The sequence below is a fragment of the Salvelinus fontinalis genome, chromosome 19 (assembly GCF_029448725.1).
Source record: "Salvelinus fontinalis isolate EN_2023a chromosome 19, ASM2944872v1, whole genome shotgun sequence".
NCBI classification, from domain to species: Eukaryota; Metazoa; Chordata; class Actinopteri; order Salmoniformes; family Salmonidae; genus Salvelinus; species Salvelinus fontinalis.
The window spans coordinates 24254189-24274514 of NC_074683.1; the positions used below are offsets into that span (position 1 = coordinate 24254189).

Here is a 20326-nt window from a genome sequence, read left to right on the forward strand (position 1 = left end):
ACATTAAGAACACCTGCTCTTTCCATGACACAGACCAGGTGAATCCAGGTAAATGCTATGATCCCTTATTTATGTCACCAGTTAAATCCACTTCAATCAGTGTAGATCAGGGTTAGGCAACCCTAGTCATGTTTTTTATTTAACCGACCTAGAAGACCAGGTGTGTTGAATTTAGGCAATCACTGAACTGATCAATTAGCTCAGTTGGTCTGGTGTGGTGCCTAGTTGGAACAAAATCCTGTAATATCTGTGGCACTCCAGGAACAGGGTTGCCTACCGCTGGTGTAGATCAAGGGGAGCAGACAGGTTAAAGAAAGATTTTCAAGCCTTGAGACAACTGAGACATGGATTGTGAATGTGTGCCATTTACAGGGTGAATGGGCAAGAAAAAATATTTAAGTGCCTTTGAACGGGGTATGGTAGTAGGTGCCAGGGGCACTGGTTTGAGTGTGTCAAGAACTACAACACTGCTGGGTTGTTCACACTCAACAGTTTCCCGTCTGTATCAACAATGGCCCACCACCCAAAGGACATCCAGCCAAACTTGACACAACTGTGGGAAGCGTTGGAGTCAACATGGGCCAGCATCACCCGTGGAACGCTTTCGACACCTTGTAGAGGCCATGCCCAGACAAGTTTTTAGGCTGTTCTCAGGGCAAAAGGGTATGCAACTCAATATTAGGAAGGGGTTTCTAATGTTTTGTGCACTCAGTGTATATGAGATAGAGTAACAACTGACTGCAATATGAGTGGTATTACAGTGCAGTGCAGATGCAGAATAAAATGCTCTTATGTTACAATAAGGCCCTTTTCATAAAAGCCATGTGATGCCAGAGAAATATAATTCACATTCAACAAAAGAGCAGGGATTGATGCTCTATAGAACATGGTGAAAAGGAAATGTTTTGAATAGAATTACTGTGAAAATATACAAAAAACTGTTCAAAAGTTTGGGGTCGCTTAGAAATGTCCTTGTTTTTGAAATAAAAACATATTTTTTTGTCCATTAAAATAACATCAAATTGATCAGAAATACAGTGTAGACATTTTTAATGTTGTAAATGACTATTGTAGCTGGAAACGGCAGATTTTTGAAGGAATATCTACATAGGCGTACAGTACAGAGGCCCATTATCATCAACCATCACTATTGTTTTCCAATGGCACATTGGAAAACAATCCAAGCTAATGGGATGGTGCCAGATTTCCCCCAGACGTGATGCTTGGCATTCACAAGCTAATCCAAGTTTATCATTTTAAAAGGCTAATTGATCATTAGAAAACCCTTTTGCAATTATGTTTGCACAGCTGAAAACTGTTGTCCTGATTAAAGAAGTTGGAGCATCAGCATTTGAGGGTTCGATTGCAGGCTCAAAATGGCCAGAAACAAATAACTTTCTTCTGAAACTCGTCAGTCTATTCTTGTTCTGAGAAATGAAGGCTATTACATGTGAGAAATTGCTAAGAAGCTGAAGATCTCGTACAACACTGTGTACTACTCCCTTCACAGAACAGCGCAAACTGTCTCTAACCAGAATAGAAAGAGTGGGAGGCCCCGGGGCACAACTGAGCAAAAGGACAAGTACATTAGCGTGTCTAGTTTGAGAAACAGACGCCTCACAGTCAACTGGCAGCTTCATTAAATAGTACCTGCAAAACATCAGTCTCAACATCAACAGTGAAGAGGCAACTCTGGGATGCATTAAGAATGTCTACACTGTATTTCTGATCAGTTTGATGTTATTTTAATGGGCAAAAATGTGCTTTTCTTTCAAAAACAAGGACATTTCTAAGTGACCCCAAACTTTCAAATGGTAGTGTATATACTCAGAGACTTGTCCCGAAGCCACTCCTGCGTTGTCTTGACTGTGCGCTTTGGGTCGTTGTCCTGTTGGAAGGTGAACTTTCACCCCAGTCTGAGGTCCTGAGTGCTCTGGAGCAGGTTTTAATTAAGGATCGCTCTGTACTTTACTGCATTCATCTTTCCCTTGATCCTGACTAGTCTCCCAGTCCCTGCTGCTGGAAAACATCCCAACAGCATGATTCGGCCACCACCTTGCTTAACAGTAGGGATGATGCCAGATTTCCCCCAGACGTGATGCTTGGCATTCAGGCCAAAGAGTTCAATTTCAGTTTCATCAGAACAGAGAATCTTGTTTCTCATGGTTAGAGTCCTTTAGGTGCCTTTTAGCAAACTCATAGGGGGCTGTTATGTGCCTTTTACTGAAGAGTGGCTTCCGTCTGGCCACACTACCATAAAGGCCTGATTGGTGGAGTACTGCAGAGATGGTTGTCATTCTGGAAGGTTCCCCTATCTCCACATAGGAACTCTGGAGCTCTGTCAGAGTGACTATTGGGTTCTTGGTCACCTCCCTGACAAAGGCCCTTCTCCCCCGGTTGCTCAGTTTGGCCGGGCGGCCAGCTCTAGACTTGGTGTTTCCAAACTGCTTCAATTTAAGAATGCTACTGTGTTCTTGGGAACCTTAAATGCTGCAGAAATGTTTTGATACCCTTCCCCAGATCTGTGCCTCGACACAATCCTGTCTCGGAGCTCTACGGACAATTCCTTCGACCTCATGGCTTGGTTTTTGCTCTGACATGCACTGTCACGTGGGACCTTATATAGACAGGTGTGTGCCTTTCCAAATCATGTCCAATCAATTGAATTTACCACAGGGTGATCAATGGAAACAGGATGCACCTGAGCTCATTTTTTATTTTGAATACATTTGCTAACATTTCTAAAAAACTGTTTTCACTTTGTCATTATGGAGTTTTGTGAGTAGATTGATGAATATAAAAATAAAAATAAACATTTTAGAATAAGACTGTAACGTAACAAAATGTGGAAAAAGGGAAGTGGTCTGAATACTTTCCGAATGCATTGTACATACTTCCAACTGTCATATATTTCTTCCCACAGTCCAGGGCCTCAGTGGGCCGCTCAGACAATACCCAGCAGTCAGACTTACGTACAGCAGTAAATAATGTACATGTCCTATTTCTAGCAGCTAGAAGAACTGTGACATTGCCACATTGTAAAGACAGCTGTGGCCGGGAGAAATAGGGAACCATTTTAACAATGGCAGCAAGATAAACACATTTACAAACTTTAGTACTGTGATGTTGAAGGTGGGACAGCAAGACTAACCTAGTTCTTCAGCAGCAATGACTGCTGTTATATACAGGATAATTTGGGGCCTTCATGGGCCTGTCTTAGTTGAGTCATGGGGCATGGGTAGTAGGGAACTGATCCCCACGAAGAGCACCTTGCTTTGGGACACAGCCTGGACAAACAGCCTGCTCATTGACATTTCAGCCATTGCGCATGACATGAAAAGAGTTTGCAAAAAAGTCTGCTGATATTCAGTGGTGTTGGAAGCAATAGGATAGAACCCAACAACAATACCAGGGTTGACAGCAGTGGTAAAATATTTATCACTGCTTCCATTTCACATGCTCTAATTAACTCTTCATCTGATATAGAGAGCTGGAGGTTGGCGACATTACCACGTGACTGTGTTGCCTACAGCACAGGCCTCAGAGAAAGATGGAGGGTGTTTTCATAGATTTATAAAGAAGGTTTGTCCATCTTATGTTGGTTAAGTCAATGTTTTGAGAGGATGTATTGATTCAGTACGATTCAGCCGTTTAGCTGATCTACCACTGTAAACATTGTCTGCACTAAGGCCTTTTTATGAATTACAGGCTATTTGTCATTGTTAAAGACTAATGAGTTAACTGATCGAAAGCCTTATCTAACAAACTGACAGACAGCAGAAAGAAGAGAGAGCCCTTGCAAGCACATAAACACATTTTGGTTACACCTTACAGTAATATAATAAACAGTTTATTTATCCATCATAAACATGAATAAATCCAAAAGGTGACACTGATCTCTACTTCAATCCCTCTCCCACCCATACAATTTGATTAACAGACCGAGGGTCAAATAAAGATTGTGTACTTGCATGGATGTGGTTTTATGAAGACTACAGGAAAATAACAATGCTCAAAAAGTCATTATTATGAGTTTAGCAGCAGGGCACATAAATTCAGCATGTTTGGATGAATTTCTGATGGGGGAGCTCTTCACTATTATTCTCTCCATCCACTCCCCCCTGCACCTGCAACGTCTTTCTCTGGTCTATCTGTCTCTCAGACACTGACTGATTCTGCTTCCTGTGTTGGTGAGGCTTTACAGTGGAGTGAGTGGTTGAGCGAGAACGAGAGATAAAGCTCTTAAATTGAATTGAGAGCGAGAGAGGGGCAGGGCGGAGAATTGAGAGGAGCAAGCTCACTGCCAACGGTGGTAGCGCAATATGGAGTAATCGCGTCCGCTCGACAACGACGGGAGTAGTTTACAAAGAAAAACCCGCTTTGGATCGACATTACATTAGCAAGGAATAAGATAACAATTTCAATTATGAGATTACGGCATTGCATATAGACAATTGACTTGAAGAGACTAAAATAGACGTTGCAATTTCTATTTATTATAGAAAAATGGCGAACGAGTCTCCAGCTAAAAGTCTAGTGGACATAGACCTTGCCTCTTTGCGGGTGAGTGCAATGCATGTTATGCGAATTTGTGTTATTTGCTGTTCAAATCCTTGTATTGTAATTTTATTGACGCCACCATGGGATAAACCCTGGTAAAATGCGTCACAAATATTATGTGTTGTTCTTGTTCTGGATACCGTTAGGTGGCTGAGTTCCAATCATTCTTTTGTTTGCAATGTTCTGGGATGTGAGGCAATTCGGTCGCAACCACCTGATTTAACGGGTTGTAACGTGGCCCATACTAAACCATCCCTCTCTCACAAACAGTTATTTGGTAAATGTTAACCATTTGATCATTTAATTTTATAGGACCCAGCTGGTATTTTCGAACTGGTGGAAGTGGTCGGCAATGGTACCTATGGACAAGTATACAAGGTTTGTTTGGATTTTCATATTTCATATAGGCTATATACTCGAAATAGGCGGAAACTAGCTCAAACATGTATTTTTCTCCCTGCTCAAGAGAAGCTGCAATTATAGACCGTTGGACCAGTGCGGTCTGGACTGGATTAGTAATGCGCTGAGATGTAAAGGCCAACCTATATAACTGTTCCTTTTATTTTCTTTACGATTTTTTCGTGTGTTTTATTGTGTTAGGACTTACCAACTGTTCGTTTATTTATCCGTCAACAACATGTAAGCCAAACCAGACCCTCATCTCCCTGCCAATGCTTAGGCCATCATACGAGCCTGACAAACTTCTCCCGTTGCTCTACTGGCTGTGCACGGTTGCGCATTCTAGTTAGGCCTACTGTATACTCAGATCCGATGCCGTGATAGGCAAATTGACATGCCACTGTAATAACAGTCGACTAGCACAGCATGGGATTCGATGTGGAGAAGATTGTGCCTACAGTATCCAGCTACCGTCACCCCTTCCCCATGTCACTGGAGAGTGGTTAGAGCAGCCTACCTACATCACATCCTGTTGTTTTGAGGCTGCTGTTACCTTGTAGAAAGAGAGAATATGTCCAGACTTGTTCAGCATAGACGACTTGCATCACACTGTTGTCGCCTGATTTTATTTGTCACATGGATTCCAATGGAAGACTATCAGACCTGGGTCAAATAAATTGGTTGAAAACTTTCAAATAGCCAATTTGATAATGATGTTGCTTGCCTGGTAGCATATGCAATGGCATAGTCTCAAAAGTGCCAACTCAAAGCCAAATAAATTGCACTATATAGATGATGTATTGGACATATGTAATTAATTACATAAACTTATTTGACATAAAACGATCTGTAAAACTAACATTTGGACAAATGAGTCCTCCGTGGGTGGAAACACTCCAACAAACACATGGATTCACAGTGTACGCTACTACACCCTACTGTATACAATGACCGGGCTGACCAGGACTGGATCAGTGCAGATCACACAGGGGCCTAGTGATGAACTGAGTCAGTCGATATCCAGTGATACAGTGATCAAAGCTGACCTCCATCAGCTCTACATAGCTGTTCAGCAGGGTATGATAGAAACATGTAATAATCAGAGGACATGTCAGAGGTTTAGTGTGAGGATACACAGTGGTGTGTATTCATGGATGCCAACGGAAGCCAGGTGTCCCAAAAAAAAGAAGATATTTCGTCTCTCATAAATTTTCAAGAGGCTGAATGTATCTCACTGGAGAAAACATCCCTCTGTCTCAGTATGATTTCTTTAACAGGTAAGTTGACTGAGAACACATTCTCATTTACAGCAACAACTTGGGGAACAGTTACAGAGGAGAGGGATGAATGAGCCAATTGTAAACTGGGGATGATTAGGTTACCATGATGGTATGAGGGTCAGATTGGGAATTTAGCCAGGACACCAGAGTTAACACCCCTACTCTTACATTAAATACCATGGGATCTTTAGCAACCACAGAGAGTCAGTCCACCATTTAACATCCCATCTGAAAGACAGCACCCTACACAGGGTAATAGGATATTTTTTTTAGACCAGAGGAAAGTGTGCCTCCTACTGGCCCTCCAACACCACTTCCAGCAGCATCTGGTCTCCCATCCAGGAACCAACCCTGCTTAGCTTCAGAAGCAAACCAGCAGTGGGATGCAGGCTGGTATGCTGCTGGCAAAGCTTATCTGTGTAGCGTATCTATCTGATGTCTGGTCAGAAAGAATGTGCCATTGTTGCCGCCCATAGCATTGAATGCATGGGAAGCCAGCGAGCATTTGGCATCCCTTGATTAAAGTAATAGCCAATTAGCGTTGAGCTAAACTGAGTGAGCTCAGCTGTGAATGGTTCTGGCGCACCCCAAAAAATTATCGAGGGAAGCCAGTTTGGGTTTGGCTTCAGACCAATCACAAGCCATGTCATTATTGACAGAAAACAAAAATGTATTTATTTCATTGTGTTGTCCTCTGGTGGCTAGCTGGCTAAAATTGTCCCTTTCCTAATTTAGCCATGGATGGAGATAGGGATTTGGACTTGTGGTTTTACTTAATTCTCCGTACTGGCTAATGATTATAATGGCGATTCTGACCAACCGTAAACTCATACATTGTGCCCCTGGCCTGAGATGATGGAAGATCAACATGTAGCTAGATATAGTATGATAATGTTAGCTAGCTGGCCTGGCACATCATTGCCCATGAAAGGAAGTTAGTCTAGTGAGCAAGTATTTTAGCCAGGTAGTCTAGGACAAAAAAAAACAAAAGCGTGTACTGTATGACCGAGTGATAGACCGTTTAGGCAACATGAAAGAGGAGGATGGCATTGTGTTTCTCTACAAGTAGAGTGAGTCAACATGTTTTTCTACTTACACACACACAGAAATCAGTACCATGGACAGCCACATCATATTTAGCTTACGTTGATGGGACTAAATCATTTTTGCTATCTTTTAGTTGTCATTGTATTGAACTAAGCATAGATGATTAGATGTTGAAATGGTGCTGGAATAGTGGAAGCAGCTCCCGTTTTCTTTGAGACTTGCGGTAACTCTCCATGGTTCTAAATCAATAGTTGATTAGTAGTCTGAAAATTTGTCAGAAACATTACTTTGCTTGACCATGCTGTAGGTCATGTAACTGTTTGCTACATGCAATATGTTTTGTGGACTTCACAGGACAGTTTTGTGCTGAAAGAATTGTGTGGTTGAATTTATTCTGCCACTGTTTTCGTATTGTCTCGGCCTTTCGGCCTATATATCACGGTGTCCAGGCATATGAACTAACAGGTTATAGAGCAAACAAGGCAATTATCACAACACAGGTTGTAATATGCCTTTTCTTCTGCATTGGCTTCCCCGGTGATTTTACTCACACACCGCTACTGAAGATACAGGCTCCTCCTCCCTCCAGGAATCCACAGAATGTCAACATCAAGATACAACCAAGAGTTTTCTGTAGTGTGTCATTATCTTGATTCTGTCTAAAACCATCCACTCTGCATTTGGGTGTGTGCTGACAGGTTGTCTTCCTTTTAGGGACTGTAGCAGATATTCTCTGTACATAAATCTAAAAACATACATTCTGTAGCAGCCATTTTCTCTTGAGAGCAGATGATATCCTTGACTGAATCATCTTGTTTTATATGAAATCATTTCACCATGAGTAGCTAGCTACAATGTCTTCTTAGATCCGGGGACTGGCACATAAACAATTTGCTATATATAAAGAACCGGGCGTAAAGAAATGTTACATCAAATCATATTGTTTAGGGACTGCCAACGTCATGAAGGCTGCCGGAGGATTAAGCCTACTCGGTCATTAAAATAGAGAGTTTCCCATATCCCACATTCATTTAGTGCCTCAGTCTATGTGTGTGTTTGGGGTTTGCATATGTTTTGATCCACAGCTGTGTGTGTTTGTGTTAGGATCTGCATGTGTATATTCGATCTACAGCCCTTTTTGATTGGCCATCATATTCAGACGTGCTAATGGCAGCTGTGTGCCTTTTTTGTAGCTATGTGGACAGCAGCTGTTGTGGTGGAGAGAGAGATTTCCCTCAGATTACACAGACCCACAAAGAAAACAAATCCAATTTTGATAAACTCCCAAATCCAATTTTGATAAACTCCCATGTCTATTAGGTGAAATACCACAGTGTGCATTCACAGCAGGAATATTTGTGACCTGTTGCCACAAGAAAAGGGCAACCAGTGAAGCACAAACACCATTGTAAATACAAACTACACTGAGTATGCAACACATTAAGAAAATGACAGACTGACCAGGTGAGTCCAGGTGAAAGCTATGATCCCTTATTGATGTCACTTGTTAAATTCACTTCAATCAGTGTAGATGAAGGGGAGGAGACAGGTTAAATACGTTTTTTTAAGCCTTGAGACAATTGAGACATGGATTGTGTATGTGTGCCATTCATAGGGTGAATGGGCAAGACAAAATATTTAAGTGCCTTTGAACGGGGTATGGAAGTAGGTGCCAGGCGCACCGGTTTGTGTCAAGAACTGCAACGCTGATGGGGTTTTCATGCTGGTTAGTTTCTTGTGTGTATCAACAATTGTCCACCACCCAAAGGACATCCAGCCTACCTGACACAACTGTGGGAAGCATTGGAGTCAACATAGAGAGAGAGAATCTCATAATGAAAGGTGTTTTTGTTTAGAGGGTAAGACCCAGCAGGAGTTGTAATGGCCCATTCTGCAAATATTTTAACCCAATTATAACCCCTCATAATAACTGTCTAGTCCATTCTACAACTGGTCAACGGTTCAGTTAATTCTAGTTAGTCTGACATGGTTATTTCAAGGAACCTGATATTGTTTGCTTGGTCCTCAGCTTTGCTGTAGAGAGCTGGTGGATGTTAGTCAGACTTGAGGAAGTAGCAAAATGCCAGAAGTCATCATGTAATGACGAGAAGTTGGTGACTTGAGTGGTGTACTGTGTATACCGGGGTATTTCGAAATAGCCACGGGATGGTTATTCAATACCGTTGAAATTATTTATTTGAAGTTTTTCAATACATTTGGATATTTATATATATATATTATTTTTTTTCAACTTGTGCAATGCATTAGGAGATAAAGTAGATTGCGTTCTTCATTTCACCTGTCACATATTTTACATTATGACGCTTACGTAGTTACCCTGAACAGTTGTAAATAGCACAACGGGAGAAATCGGGAGCAAGTGAGTCCAGCTCTGTATTGACAGGGTTGCGTTTTATATTGAAAGTCAAGTGTTTTTTTGCTTCTACAGAGTGATTAGGGATGTGCAACTATAGTTTTCCTTAACAGAAAATACATTAGTGCAACACATTCAGAAAATTGATTTTCATCAGATGACAACAGAAGTGTAACGCTATGACTGCCAGCCAAACAAGTAAATGAGATAACAATGAAATAGCAAGGTATTTTTTGCGAAACGATGCATGGCCGTCATATTTCTAATGTTTAGGCCTGTCATATAAAGAATGTAGCCGGATATATTTCCTAAGTTAATCTTGCATTTTACTGGAGAAAAATGGTCTGGCTTCACCGAGAGGAGAAAAGTACCTACACATCAGTCAGAGTGCTGTCAGTTGATAGAATGCCGTTCGTGAATTCTCATCTGAGTTTAGAAGTGCAACTGAAGCACAAAAGTTGTCTGATGCTGAGCAGAAATTACAATAAGAAGCATTTTAGATCTGCGTTTATAAAACGCAGCATGATATTTCTCGGCCGTCTGTTCCTCCCTCTTCTCCGAGCAGAGCATGTCCAAACTCACCAAACTCTTCGGTTAGCTCCTCCCTATAAATGTCTAACTTTATGAGCTGGATTGCCTGTCTTTGCAATTAGTTTATTTTTGTTTGTGCTTATTTAGAATATTTAGCTAGCAGCCTCCATGGAAATGTTCTATTACTTGTGCTAATTTTGTTAGCATTCTGGTAATAGATGCCCAATGGTATTGGTGGTATTGGCGGTAGATATGGCGGTATTGGCGGTAGATATGGCGGTATCCAGATATGAAAATCTGGATACTGCCAAACCCCACACATGTCAATCTGAAGTTCCATTTTGGATACAGAGAAAGATGTCGAATGAGTCTGATTGCTTATTTGTGCTGGCTCAAACGCATTAAGAAGGAAAGAAATTCCACAAATGAACTTTTAACAAGGCACACCTGTTTAATTGAAATGCATTCCAGCTGACTACCTCATGAAGCTGGTTGAGAATGCCAAGATGTCATCAAGCTGTGCAAAGCTGTCATCAAGGCAAAGGGTGGCTACTTTGAAGAATCTCAAATATAAGATATGTTTTGATTTGTTTAACACTTTTTTGGTTACTACATTATTCCATATGTGTTATTTCATAGTTTTGATGTCTTCACTATTATTCAACAATGTAGAAAATAGTAAAAATAAAGAAAAATCCTTGAATGAGTAGGTGTGTCCAAACTTTTGACTGGTACTGTATGTGCCTCACCCACACCTATCCATAAAACATTCCTTTATGGCTGCAACTCAAGATCAGCTCCTGTAGCTATCATTAACTTTACAAGAGAAAAGTCCAGTGCACATTTTTGGATCATGGCGGAAGGAAGGTTCTGTGTCAGTCTATCTTTTTTATTTTTTTTATCTATCTTTTCCATTCGTTTGAAGCACCTAGGCATGGTTGGCTGAGCTTGCTTTTTGAACTCTGGCTTTTTCTTCTCCTCCCCTCTCCGGGACCGATGGCTTTTATCAGGCGGATGTTTGGGTTGGGCATCAATACCGTACATCAGAGTAAATACTGGCAAAGACGGAGAGGCAGCGTTGCAGCACTTTACAGATGGGCCAGGGGAATTTTGGCTTGGCTCTGCAGGAGCTGTCTGCTTTAGAGATCTCCCCCTGCCCTGACCTTCCACCACCTCCTTCTCCATCTGCCTTAGGTCTACAAGAGATGAGAGAGGACAAAGATGAGAGAGCGAGTGAGGAACAGGGTTACGGTCCATGGTGGGAGGTGTGATGCGGTGCAGTGTCCATGTAGTTTGGAGTGGGCACCTACACTTACTTACAGCAGCTTAAATGTACTAGAAGCCTGGCAAGAAGTAAGGCCTGATTTTTCACCTGACTTTCATTTCCACACTCTGCTGATTCAAACCACCATCCCTGCTGGTGTCTTTAAATAAAACTGAAGGAAAGTGTAAATTTAACACTGGATTGCCCCTTCTCACTGTAATGTCAGGCACACCAGTCCATGGCATTAGCTACCACCTAATTAAACCACTGTTTGTGGTTAACACCTAGTTTCCCCTCATTACCTGCTCCAGGTGTAGGTCCTTCATGAACATACCGACATTCTACCCAGATGAAGTCACTGCTACTGCGTACTGAAACGCTGGCTCGACTCTCCCTAACAAGAGTTTAATAGAGAGACTGCAGTTGTCCTATCCTTCCCAGAGCCCGGCCACCCAAGCACAGGGGCTCGGCCAAATGCTTAGCCCCCTGGCAGCTTGCTGTGAAAGGTGGAAAAGCTGAAAAACATACAGCGGTCCACCTCTCTCCTCTCCCTCCACTATGGCAGTAGTGGACGAGCCCTCACTGTGGAATGCAAGGTCTGGGCTGTGTCCATGAGAATTAAGAGGGGGGTGAGAGAGAGAGACCTGGCTTTTGGCCCCAGATTGACTTGACACCCCTCTGACTGCCCTCAGGGTCAGGGTGGCTGGCTGGCCCATTATCTAGCCATGCATAGCCATGTCTAATTAGCAGCTTATGGCCATGATGTGACTGGGCGACAACTTTACCCCCCCCCCCCCCCCCCCTTTTAGATAGTGTCCATTTACCTCCTCCCCCTTTTTAACTTGTCCCCCTGATTATTAAGCTAGCTTTGGTCCTTCCATATACCCAGCTAGCCCCCAGTACACCATGCCCACCCACTCCCCTCCACCATATGATAGGAAAATTAAGACGCAGTGAAGGGAGTTGAGACCTGATCAATAAGGACTAAGCGTTGTTCTTCGCTTGCGTGCATCCAACAAAATACAATCATCACAAGCACCAGCTGCTTGTTTGTCCTGATCGCCTTCAGACTCATTAATTTCCAAACCATAAGCATCTTTATGTCCCCTGTGAAGAGACAGATTGTTATACAATACACTCAGTATGTGTTCATGCTCTGTTATAGGGTGGCCCAATGACTAATAAATTCAGACAATAGGGTAAATAGACAGCCATTCTAGCTCCCAGAGACAGTGACAGCACTGATCTTTTTGAGTGCATTTCTGTGAAAACACTATTTCCTCTGTGTGGGTTTGACAGCTCACTGGATACTTTCTTCACAGATACAACTTTGAAGTCCACAATGCTATTTTGCAAGGCGTGTATTGTTTCATTGGGTCTGAAGAAGACATTACAGTATTATGTCTATGTAGTGTGTAGAGAACAAGTGTGCTCCGCTGGCTTTTAGGTCTTTCAAAATGAGGCTGCAGCTCTACCCCTAAAGAGGGTTAGCTAGACATGCAGGAGTCTTTTCTGAGTTATTCTATCTAAACCAAGAAGGAGACCAGTAGATGGCTATGAGTCATAGGTCTACACAGGAACGCACCCACGTCCAATGGCACACATGTCATGTCACTGTCAGTTCATCAGTCATGCGTGTTCGAGGTGTCCCATGGTGTGGAGTAGTAGGTTTAGCTTAGTCAGATGTCGCTCTCCTTCTCCCCCTCTCTCTCTCTTTCTTCCTCTTTCTTGCTCGCTCGCTCGCCTGGCTGTATTGATTCTAAAAAGAGTTGTCTGTTAGACACAGAGAGCCTGGTGCTAACTGGCCTCACAGACAACAGCTCCTTCATTCTGCTATCTATTTCTGACCTCCTTCTGACTGATAAGGCCTAGAGAAGGCCTCTCTGTTCCACACCAAAATGTCCGCCGTGGCCGGCCAGCTGCCATCGGATCCGTGAGTACCGGACAGACAGAAGGGCAACTGTGAGCGGGCGGGCTCTGGAGAAACCCCACAATGCTACACTCTGCCTGAGAGGGGTTCAGACACAAGGAGATAGTATGACTGTCTTATGTATTCTGTCTATTAGTGTAGTCAATCAAGCAAGGTCCGATGAATGGTGGTACTAGCAGTTTAGGATGAGAGACATTGTCTTGTGGCTTCTGGCTGCAAGACATTCACTAGCTCTTAGGTATATATCTTCAGGTTCTGTGTCTTGAAAAGTCTAACTCGGTGTGTTGTGTTTGCTCTTAATGACAGTTGTGGCTTGTCTGAGCCTTTAGGGTTTAGCATGCTACTGTATGGGAGGCCATCTGGACTGGGTATAGGGGATATAAGGATGGGAGGGGCAGGCTGAGGCACTCTGTCTGATCTGTGTGGGCACATGGTTTTAGGGAGAGATTGGGGAATGTAGCATAAAAAGAAGACAAAAAACAGCAGGTGTCCATTGGAATAGCTTATACCACTCTCAGTAGTGAGACTGTTGGTATATCTGGCTGTATTCACTTTAATTTAGGGGTACCAAACATATGGCCCGCAGGCCAGTGGTTTGAGTAAATAAAGAACTATACTTTAAAATGACTAAAACCAAATTCAAACTGTGTAAAAATTATAATGGACCTGCAGTCATACAGTTTATGTCCAGCTAGCTAATAATCACCTAAATGACATCTAGAGAGTCAGGGAACATCAGAAAAAAGGACTATCTTTTGCAAATTTTGATGGCAAGGAAATTTCAGTGTGGCCTTCCGGCCCTCATTGAAGACCGGATGCGGCCCCTGAGACAAAATGTGTTTGACACCCCTGCTGTAATGTTGTACCTCACTCTTCTTTGTTTTAATGGCTTTTTATATTGCATAAAAGTTGTATCTCCTCCAAACACATTTCTGCCCATGGCCCTATTGTCTTCCATTTCGGTTTAACCTTAAATATATCTATCAGTGTGTTTATTTATACAAAGTTTAATTTGTCTTATTTTGTAGTTTTCCTTCACTTAAACTCCTCCCACTTCCCACACACACTCACTTAACACACTTCCATGCAATCTCCATATGTCCCTGATTCTTATAATGGCTGTTTTTCTTAATTGGGGCCTGCCTCTTTCCTTTCATCCCCTTCCCCTCCACTTTCAGGGCTAGGCGGCTGGTTCGACTGACAGACTGGCTGGTTGAACTAAATTAATGACTGGCTGACAATGACTGTGGGCCTCATTTTTAAGGTTGTTTTAATCTGATTCACAACACTTGAGTGCTGCCCAAGTCACCTGACTATAACACAGGTCACCTGACTAGAACCCAGGCCTGTGATTGGAGCAGAGCACCAGAGCACTTCCTCCTGTAGCTGGGCAGACTCTCTAAACTCCCGAGAGAATGTGTACTTCAAACGCACATATGCACACAAAGATACATCCTCATAGTCTATCTAACACATACATACTTCCACACACTAATGGAGATTCAGAGTTGAACCCGGACATGCTACCTGTCCCAGACCTGCTGTTTTCAACTCTCTAGAGACAGCAGGAGCAGTAGAGATACTCTTAATGATCGGCTATGAAAAGCCAACTGACATTTACTCCTGAGGTGCTGACTTGTTGCACCCTCGACAACCACTGTGATTATTATTATTTGACCCTGCTGGTCGTCTATGAACATTTGAACATCGTGGCCATGTTCTGTTATAATCTCCATCCGGCACAGCCAGAAGAGGATTGGCCACCCCTCATAGCCTGGTTCCTCTCTAGGTTTCTTCCTAGGTTCTGGCCTTTCTAGGGAGTTTTTCCTAGCCACCGTGCTTCTACACCTGCATTGTTTGGGGTTTTAGGCTGGGTTTCTGTACAGCACTTTGAGATATCAGCTGATGTAAATAAATTTGAACACTGACACTCTTTTGCATGCACTGACTGTACACATACACAGGCTTGTGTTGAGACACTGACTTTCACTTTCTCTCCCCCGTATCATATTTAAATTATTTGAATACCCCGAGTAGCACACACATACAGTACCAGTCAAAAGTTTGGACACACCTACTCATTCAAGGATTTTTCTTTATTTTTACTATGTTCTATATTGTAGAATAATAGTGACGACATCAAAACTATGAAATAACACATGGAATCATGTAGTAACCAAAAAAGTGGTGAACAAATCAAAATATATTTTATATTTGAGATTCTTTAAAGTATCCACCCTTTGCCTTGATGACAGCTTTACACACTCTTGGCATTCTCTCAACCAGCTTCATGAGGAATGCTCTTCCAACAGTCTTGAAGGAGTTCCCACATATGCTGAGCACTTGTTGGCTGCTTTTCCTTCACTCTTCGGTCAAACTCATCCCAAACCATCTCAATTGGGTTGAGGTCGGGTGATTGTGGAGGCCAGGTCATCTGATGCAGCACTCCATCACTCTCCATCTTGGTCAAATAGCCCTTACAGTGGTTCCTCTTAAAAGTTGTGAGTTTACATTGCGGGATTTAGAGGTAATTTGTGGTTTAGTAAGGTACCCTGTGTCACCACTTCATTGCTCCACTGATTATGCTTTTGGGGCCTACTGTGTCTCTAACTGACAATGAATGGGCGACATAAACCTAAATAGAAACTGATAATTGTGCACGACTTCAGTATTACTTACTAAAACTGTTGTTACACTAAGGTTTTTATTATTTAATTTTGTTAGGATTATTTTGCTCTTACTGTAGGCCACTCCCGACCAGTCACGTTGTACAGCGCCTGAGTCGGTCTAAGACACTGCATAGCAGTGCAAGCTGTGTTGCTACAGATACTGACTCAGTATCCGTGCCGGCCTCGACTGGGAGACCCATGAGATAGCTGTAGGTTTTTGGTTTTTCTCCCTCTAAAAACAGAAATAAATCATTCTAAATAACAAACTGGTTTTATTTACAAATTAGTACCAATGTCTCACCCCATGTTCAAGAATGGCCTTTTTCTCACTCATTTTACAAAATTATCTCCAAAATATTTAAGGGGCATTACACTAATAATAGCGCTGACTAGGGAAACGTTCCCGCTGTTCTGTTCTTAGTGCCAGTCTGCACATTAAACAATGTAACTAATAATGGCATCTTTATGCAGTCAATAATACAATAATGATACAAATACTGATGTTTATTTAGTTATGGATCCATAACGAATTACTATGGTAATAAATATCACTGAATTACAGAAATATCCCCCAATCCTCTATATGTAATTATTGGTGCAGAGTCACGTCATATTTTTCAATATACTGTAGGCCTACCGTAAGCGACATGAGTCTCACTAGTGTTGAGTAATGTGCCGTTAAAAGGGGTGTAGGTCTTATTTATTTAAAGAGCACATTGAAGTTAGAAGCAATAGAATTTTAGCACCGTTCCGCGCTTCTCTGAGACGAGCATGGGGACTGGTGTCACGATCGTGTGGCGGATTGACGGACCAAAATGCAGCAGTTGGAAAATAAGCCATCTTCTTTATTTGACACCACGAAGATGAACACGACACAAAAACACTTTAACAAAACAAGAAAACAACAAAACGACCGTGAAGCTACAAACGTTGTGCACATACAAACAGGCTACAAACGTTCTTACATAGACAATTACCCACAACCAATGAGAGCCTATGGCTACCCTAAATAAGGCTCCCAATCAGAGACAACCGAAATCAGCTGTCTCTAATTGGGAACTCATTCAGGCAACCATAGACTCTCCTAGATAACTAACCACCATAGACAATGCTAAACATCTACACTCAACACAAAACCATATACTACACCCATTAACCCCTTTACCAAATAAACACCCAAAACAACAAAACATAAACATTCCCCATGTCACACCCTGACCTAACTAAAATAATAAAGAAAACCAATAATACTAAGGCCAGGGCGTGACATAACCCCCCCCTTGAGGCGCGAACTCCGGGCGCACCATACACAGTCTAGGGGAGGGTCTGGGTGGGCTTCCTTCCACGGTGGCGGCTCCGGCTCTGGTCGCGGTCCCCACGTCACCATAGTACCTAAACACCTCCTAGGCTTCCTCCAAACGACCCCCCTCCACCTTAACCCCATTGCATTCAGGGGCAGTTCCGGACTAAGGGGCAGTACCAGGGTAAGAGGCAGTACCAGGGTAAGGGGCAGTACCAGGGTCAGGGGCAGTACCAGGGTCAGGGGCAGTACCAGGGTAAGGGGCAGCACCAGGGTAAGGGGCAGCACCAGGGTAAGGGGCAGCTCCGGACTGAGGAATGGCAGCTCCGGACTGAGGGACTGCAGCTCCGGACTGAGGGACTGCAGCTCCGGACTGAGGGACGGCCCATGGCTGGCTGACAGATCTGGCTGCTCATGGCTGGCTAACGGATCTGGCTGCTCATGGCTGGCTAACTGATCTGGCTGCTCATGGCTGGCTGACGGATCTGGCTGCTCATGGCTGGCTGACGGATCTGGCTGCTCATGGCTGGCTGACGGATCTGGCTGCTCATGGCTGGCTGACGGATCTGGCTGCTCATGGCTAGCTGACGGATCTGGCTGCTCATGGCTAGCTGACGGATCTGGCTGCTCATGGCTAGCTGACGGATCTGGCTGCTCATGGCTAGCTGACGGATCTGGCTGCTCATGGCTAGCTGACTGATCTGGCTGCTCCTGTCTGGCTGACTGATCTGGCTGCTCCTGTCTGGTTGGCGGCTCTGGCAGATCCTGTCTGGTTGGCGGCTCTGGCAGATCCTGTCTGGTTGGCGGCTCTGGCAGATCCTGTCTGGTTGGCGGCTCTGGCAGATCCTGTCTGGTTGGCGGCTCTGGCAGATCCTGTCTGACGGACGGCTCTAGCGGCTCCTGTCTGACGGACGGCTCTAGCGGCTCCTGTCTGGCTGGCGGCTCTAGCGGCTCCTGTCTGGCGGACGGCTCTAGCGGCTCCTGTCTGGCGGACGGCTCAGTGGGCTCATGGCAGACGGGCGGCTTTGCAGGCTCATGGCAGACGGGCGGCTTTGCAGGCTCATGGCAGACGGATGACTCAGATGGCGCTGGGGAGACGGATGGCTCAGATGGCGCTGGGGAGACGGATGGCTCAGATGGCGCTTGGCAGACGGGCAGTTCAGTCATTGCAGTGCAGACGGCAGACTCCTGCCGGCTGAGGCGCACTGTAGGCCTGGTGCGTGATGCCGGGACTGGTGGCACCGGGCTGGGGACACGCATCTCAGGGCTAGTGCGGGGAGCAGCAACAGGACGCACAGGACTCTGGGGACACACAGGAGGCTTGGTGCGTGGTTTAGACACTGGTGGTAAAGGGCTGGAGACACGCACCATATAGCTAGTGCGTGGAGGAGGCACTGGTGGTACTGGGTTGGGGCGGGGAGGTGGCGCCGGAAATACCGGACCGTGCAGGCGTACTGGCTCCCTTGAACGCCGAGCCTGCCCAACCTTACCTGGTTGTATGCTCCCCGTCGCCTGACCAGTGCGGGGAGGTGGAATGACCCGCACCGGCCTATGTAGGCGAACCGGGGACACCATGCGTAAGGCTGGTGCCATGTACGCCGGCCCGAGGAGACGCACTGGTGACCAGATGCGTTGGGCCGGCTTCATGACATACGGCTCAACGCTCAGTCTAGCCCGGCCGATACGTGGAGCTGAAATGTACCGAACCGGGCTATGCACGCGTACAGGAGACACCGTGCGCTCTACTGCGTAACACGGTGTCTGCCCGTACTCCCGCTCTCCACGGTAAGTACAGGGAGTAGGCGCAGGTTTCCTACCTGACTTCGCCACACTCCCTTTAAGGCCCCCCCCAATAAATTTTTGGGTTGTACTCACGGGTCTCCAGCCTTGTCTCCGTGCTGCCTCCTCATATCGCCTCCTCTCGGCTTTCGCTGCCTCCAGCTCTTCACGAGGGAGGCGATATTCTCCAGGTTGATCCCAAGGTCCATCTCTTTCCAATTCGTCCTCCCAACTCCAGAGATCCTGTGTAGGTAGGTCCTGTTGCCGCCTTCCATGCCGCTTGGTCCTATGGTGGGTAATTCTGTCACGATCGTGTGGCGGATTGACGGACCAAAATGCAGCAGTTGGAAAATAAGCCATCTTCTTTATTTGACACCACGAAGATGAACACGACACAAAAACACTTTAACAAAACAAGAAAACAACAAAACGACCGTGAAGCTACAAACGTTGTGCACATACAAACAGGCTACAAACGTTCTTACATAGACAATTACCCACAACCAATGAGAGCCTATGGCTACCCTAAATAAGGCTCCCAATCAGAGACAACCGAAATCAGCTGTCTCTAATTGGGAACTCATTCAGGCAACCATAGACTCTCCTAGATAACTAACCACCATAGACAATGCTAAACATCTACACTCAACACAAAACCATATACTACACCCATTAACCCCTTTACCAAATAAACACCCAAAACAACAAAACATAAACATTCCCCATGTCACACCCTGACCTAACTAAAATAATAAAGAAAACCAATAATACTAAGGCCAGGGCGTGACAACTGGTCTTGATAAATCAATGAGACAATGAATTTTTTGACAGAAAGATTAGCGCCGCACAGCCGTGGTGCTTGCTAACCAAAGAGGGAAATATTTCGTTCTGGAACCCAACTAAAGACTGTACTGGACATTGGACCCCGTTACAACATTCTGATGGAAGATCAACAAAGATAAGGACCCAATTTGGGATGCTTTTTCATATATCTGTCGAACTGTTCTATGCTAATTGTGCTAACTGTGCTAGGCTAGCGCTTGACTAGAATCAATGCTGCCTTATGCTAGCTTATGTTGTTAGCTAATATAACGATATATTGTGTTGTCGCTGTAAAACACTTCAAAAATCGGAAATATTGGCTCTATTCACACGATATCTGTTTTTCATTAGCTATCCACCATATGTTTTTC

General features: G+C 44.2%; 1 protein-coding gene across 7 annotated transcripts in view; it reads left to right on the forward strand.

The window, feature by feature from the left end:
• The first annotated feature begins 4139 nt into the window (after positions 1-4139).
• Positions 4140-20326, forward strand: part of LOC129816539 (mitogen-activated protein kinase kinase kinase kinase 4-like) — a 110016-nt gene continuing 93829 nt past the window's right edge. For 2 of the 7 annotated variants that reach the window (XM_055871109.1, XM_055871110.1), the window contains exons 1-2: positions 4140-4563; positions 4873-4938. In XM_055871109.1, the coding sequence (XP_055727084.1) occupies positions 4507-4563; positions 4873-4938 (123 nt within the window). In that variant the 5' untranslated portion in view covers positions 4140-4506. The remainder of the gene's footprint in view (positions 4564-4872; positions 4939-20326) is intronic. The other 5 variants (XM_055871114.1, XM_055871115.1, XM_055871111.1 and 2 more) reach the window with 4 other exon arrangements.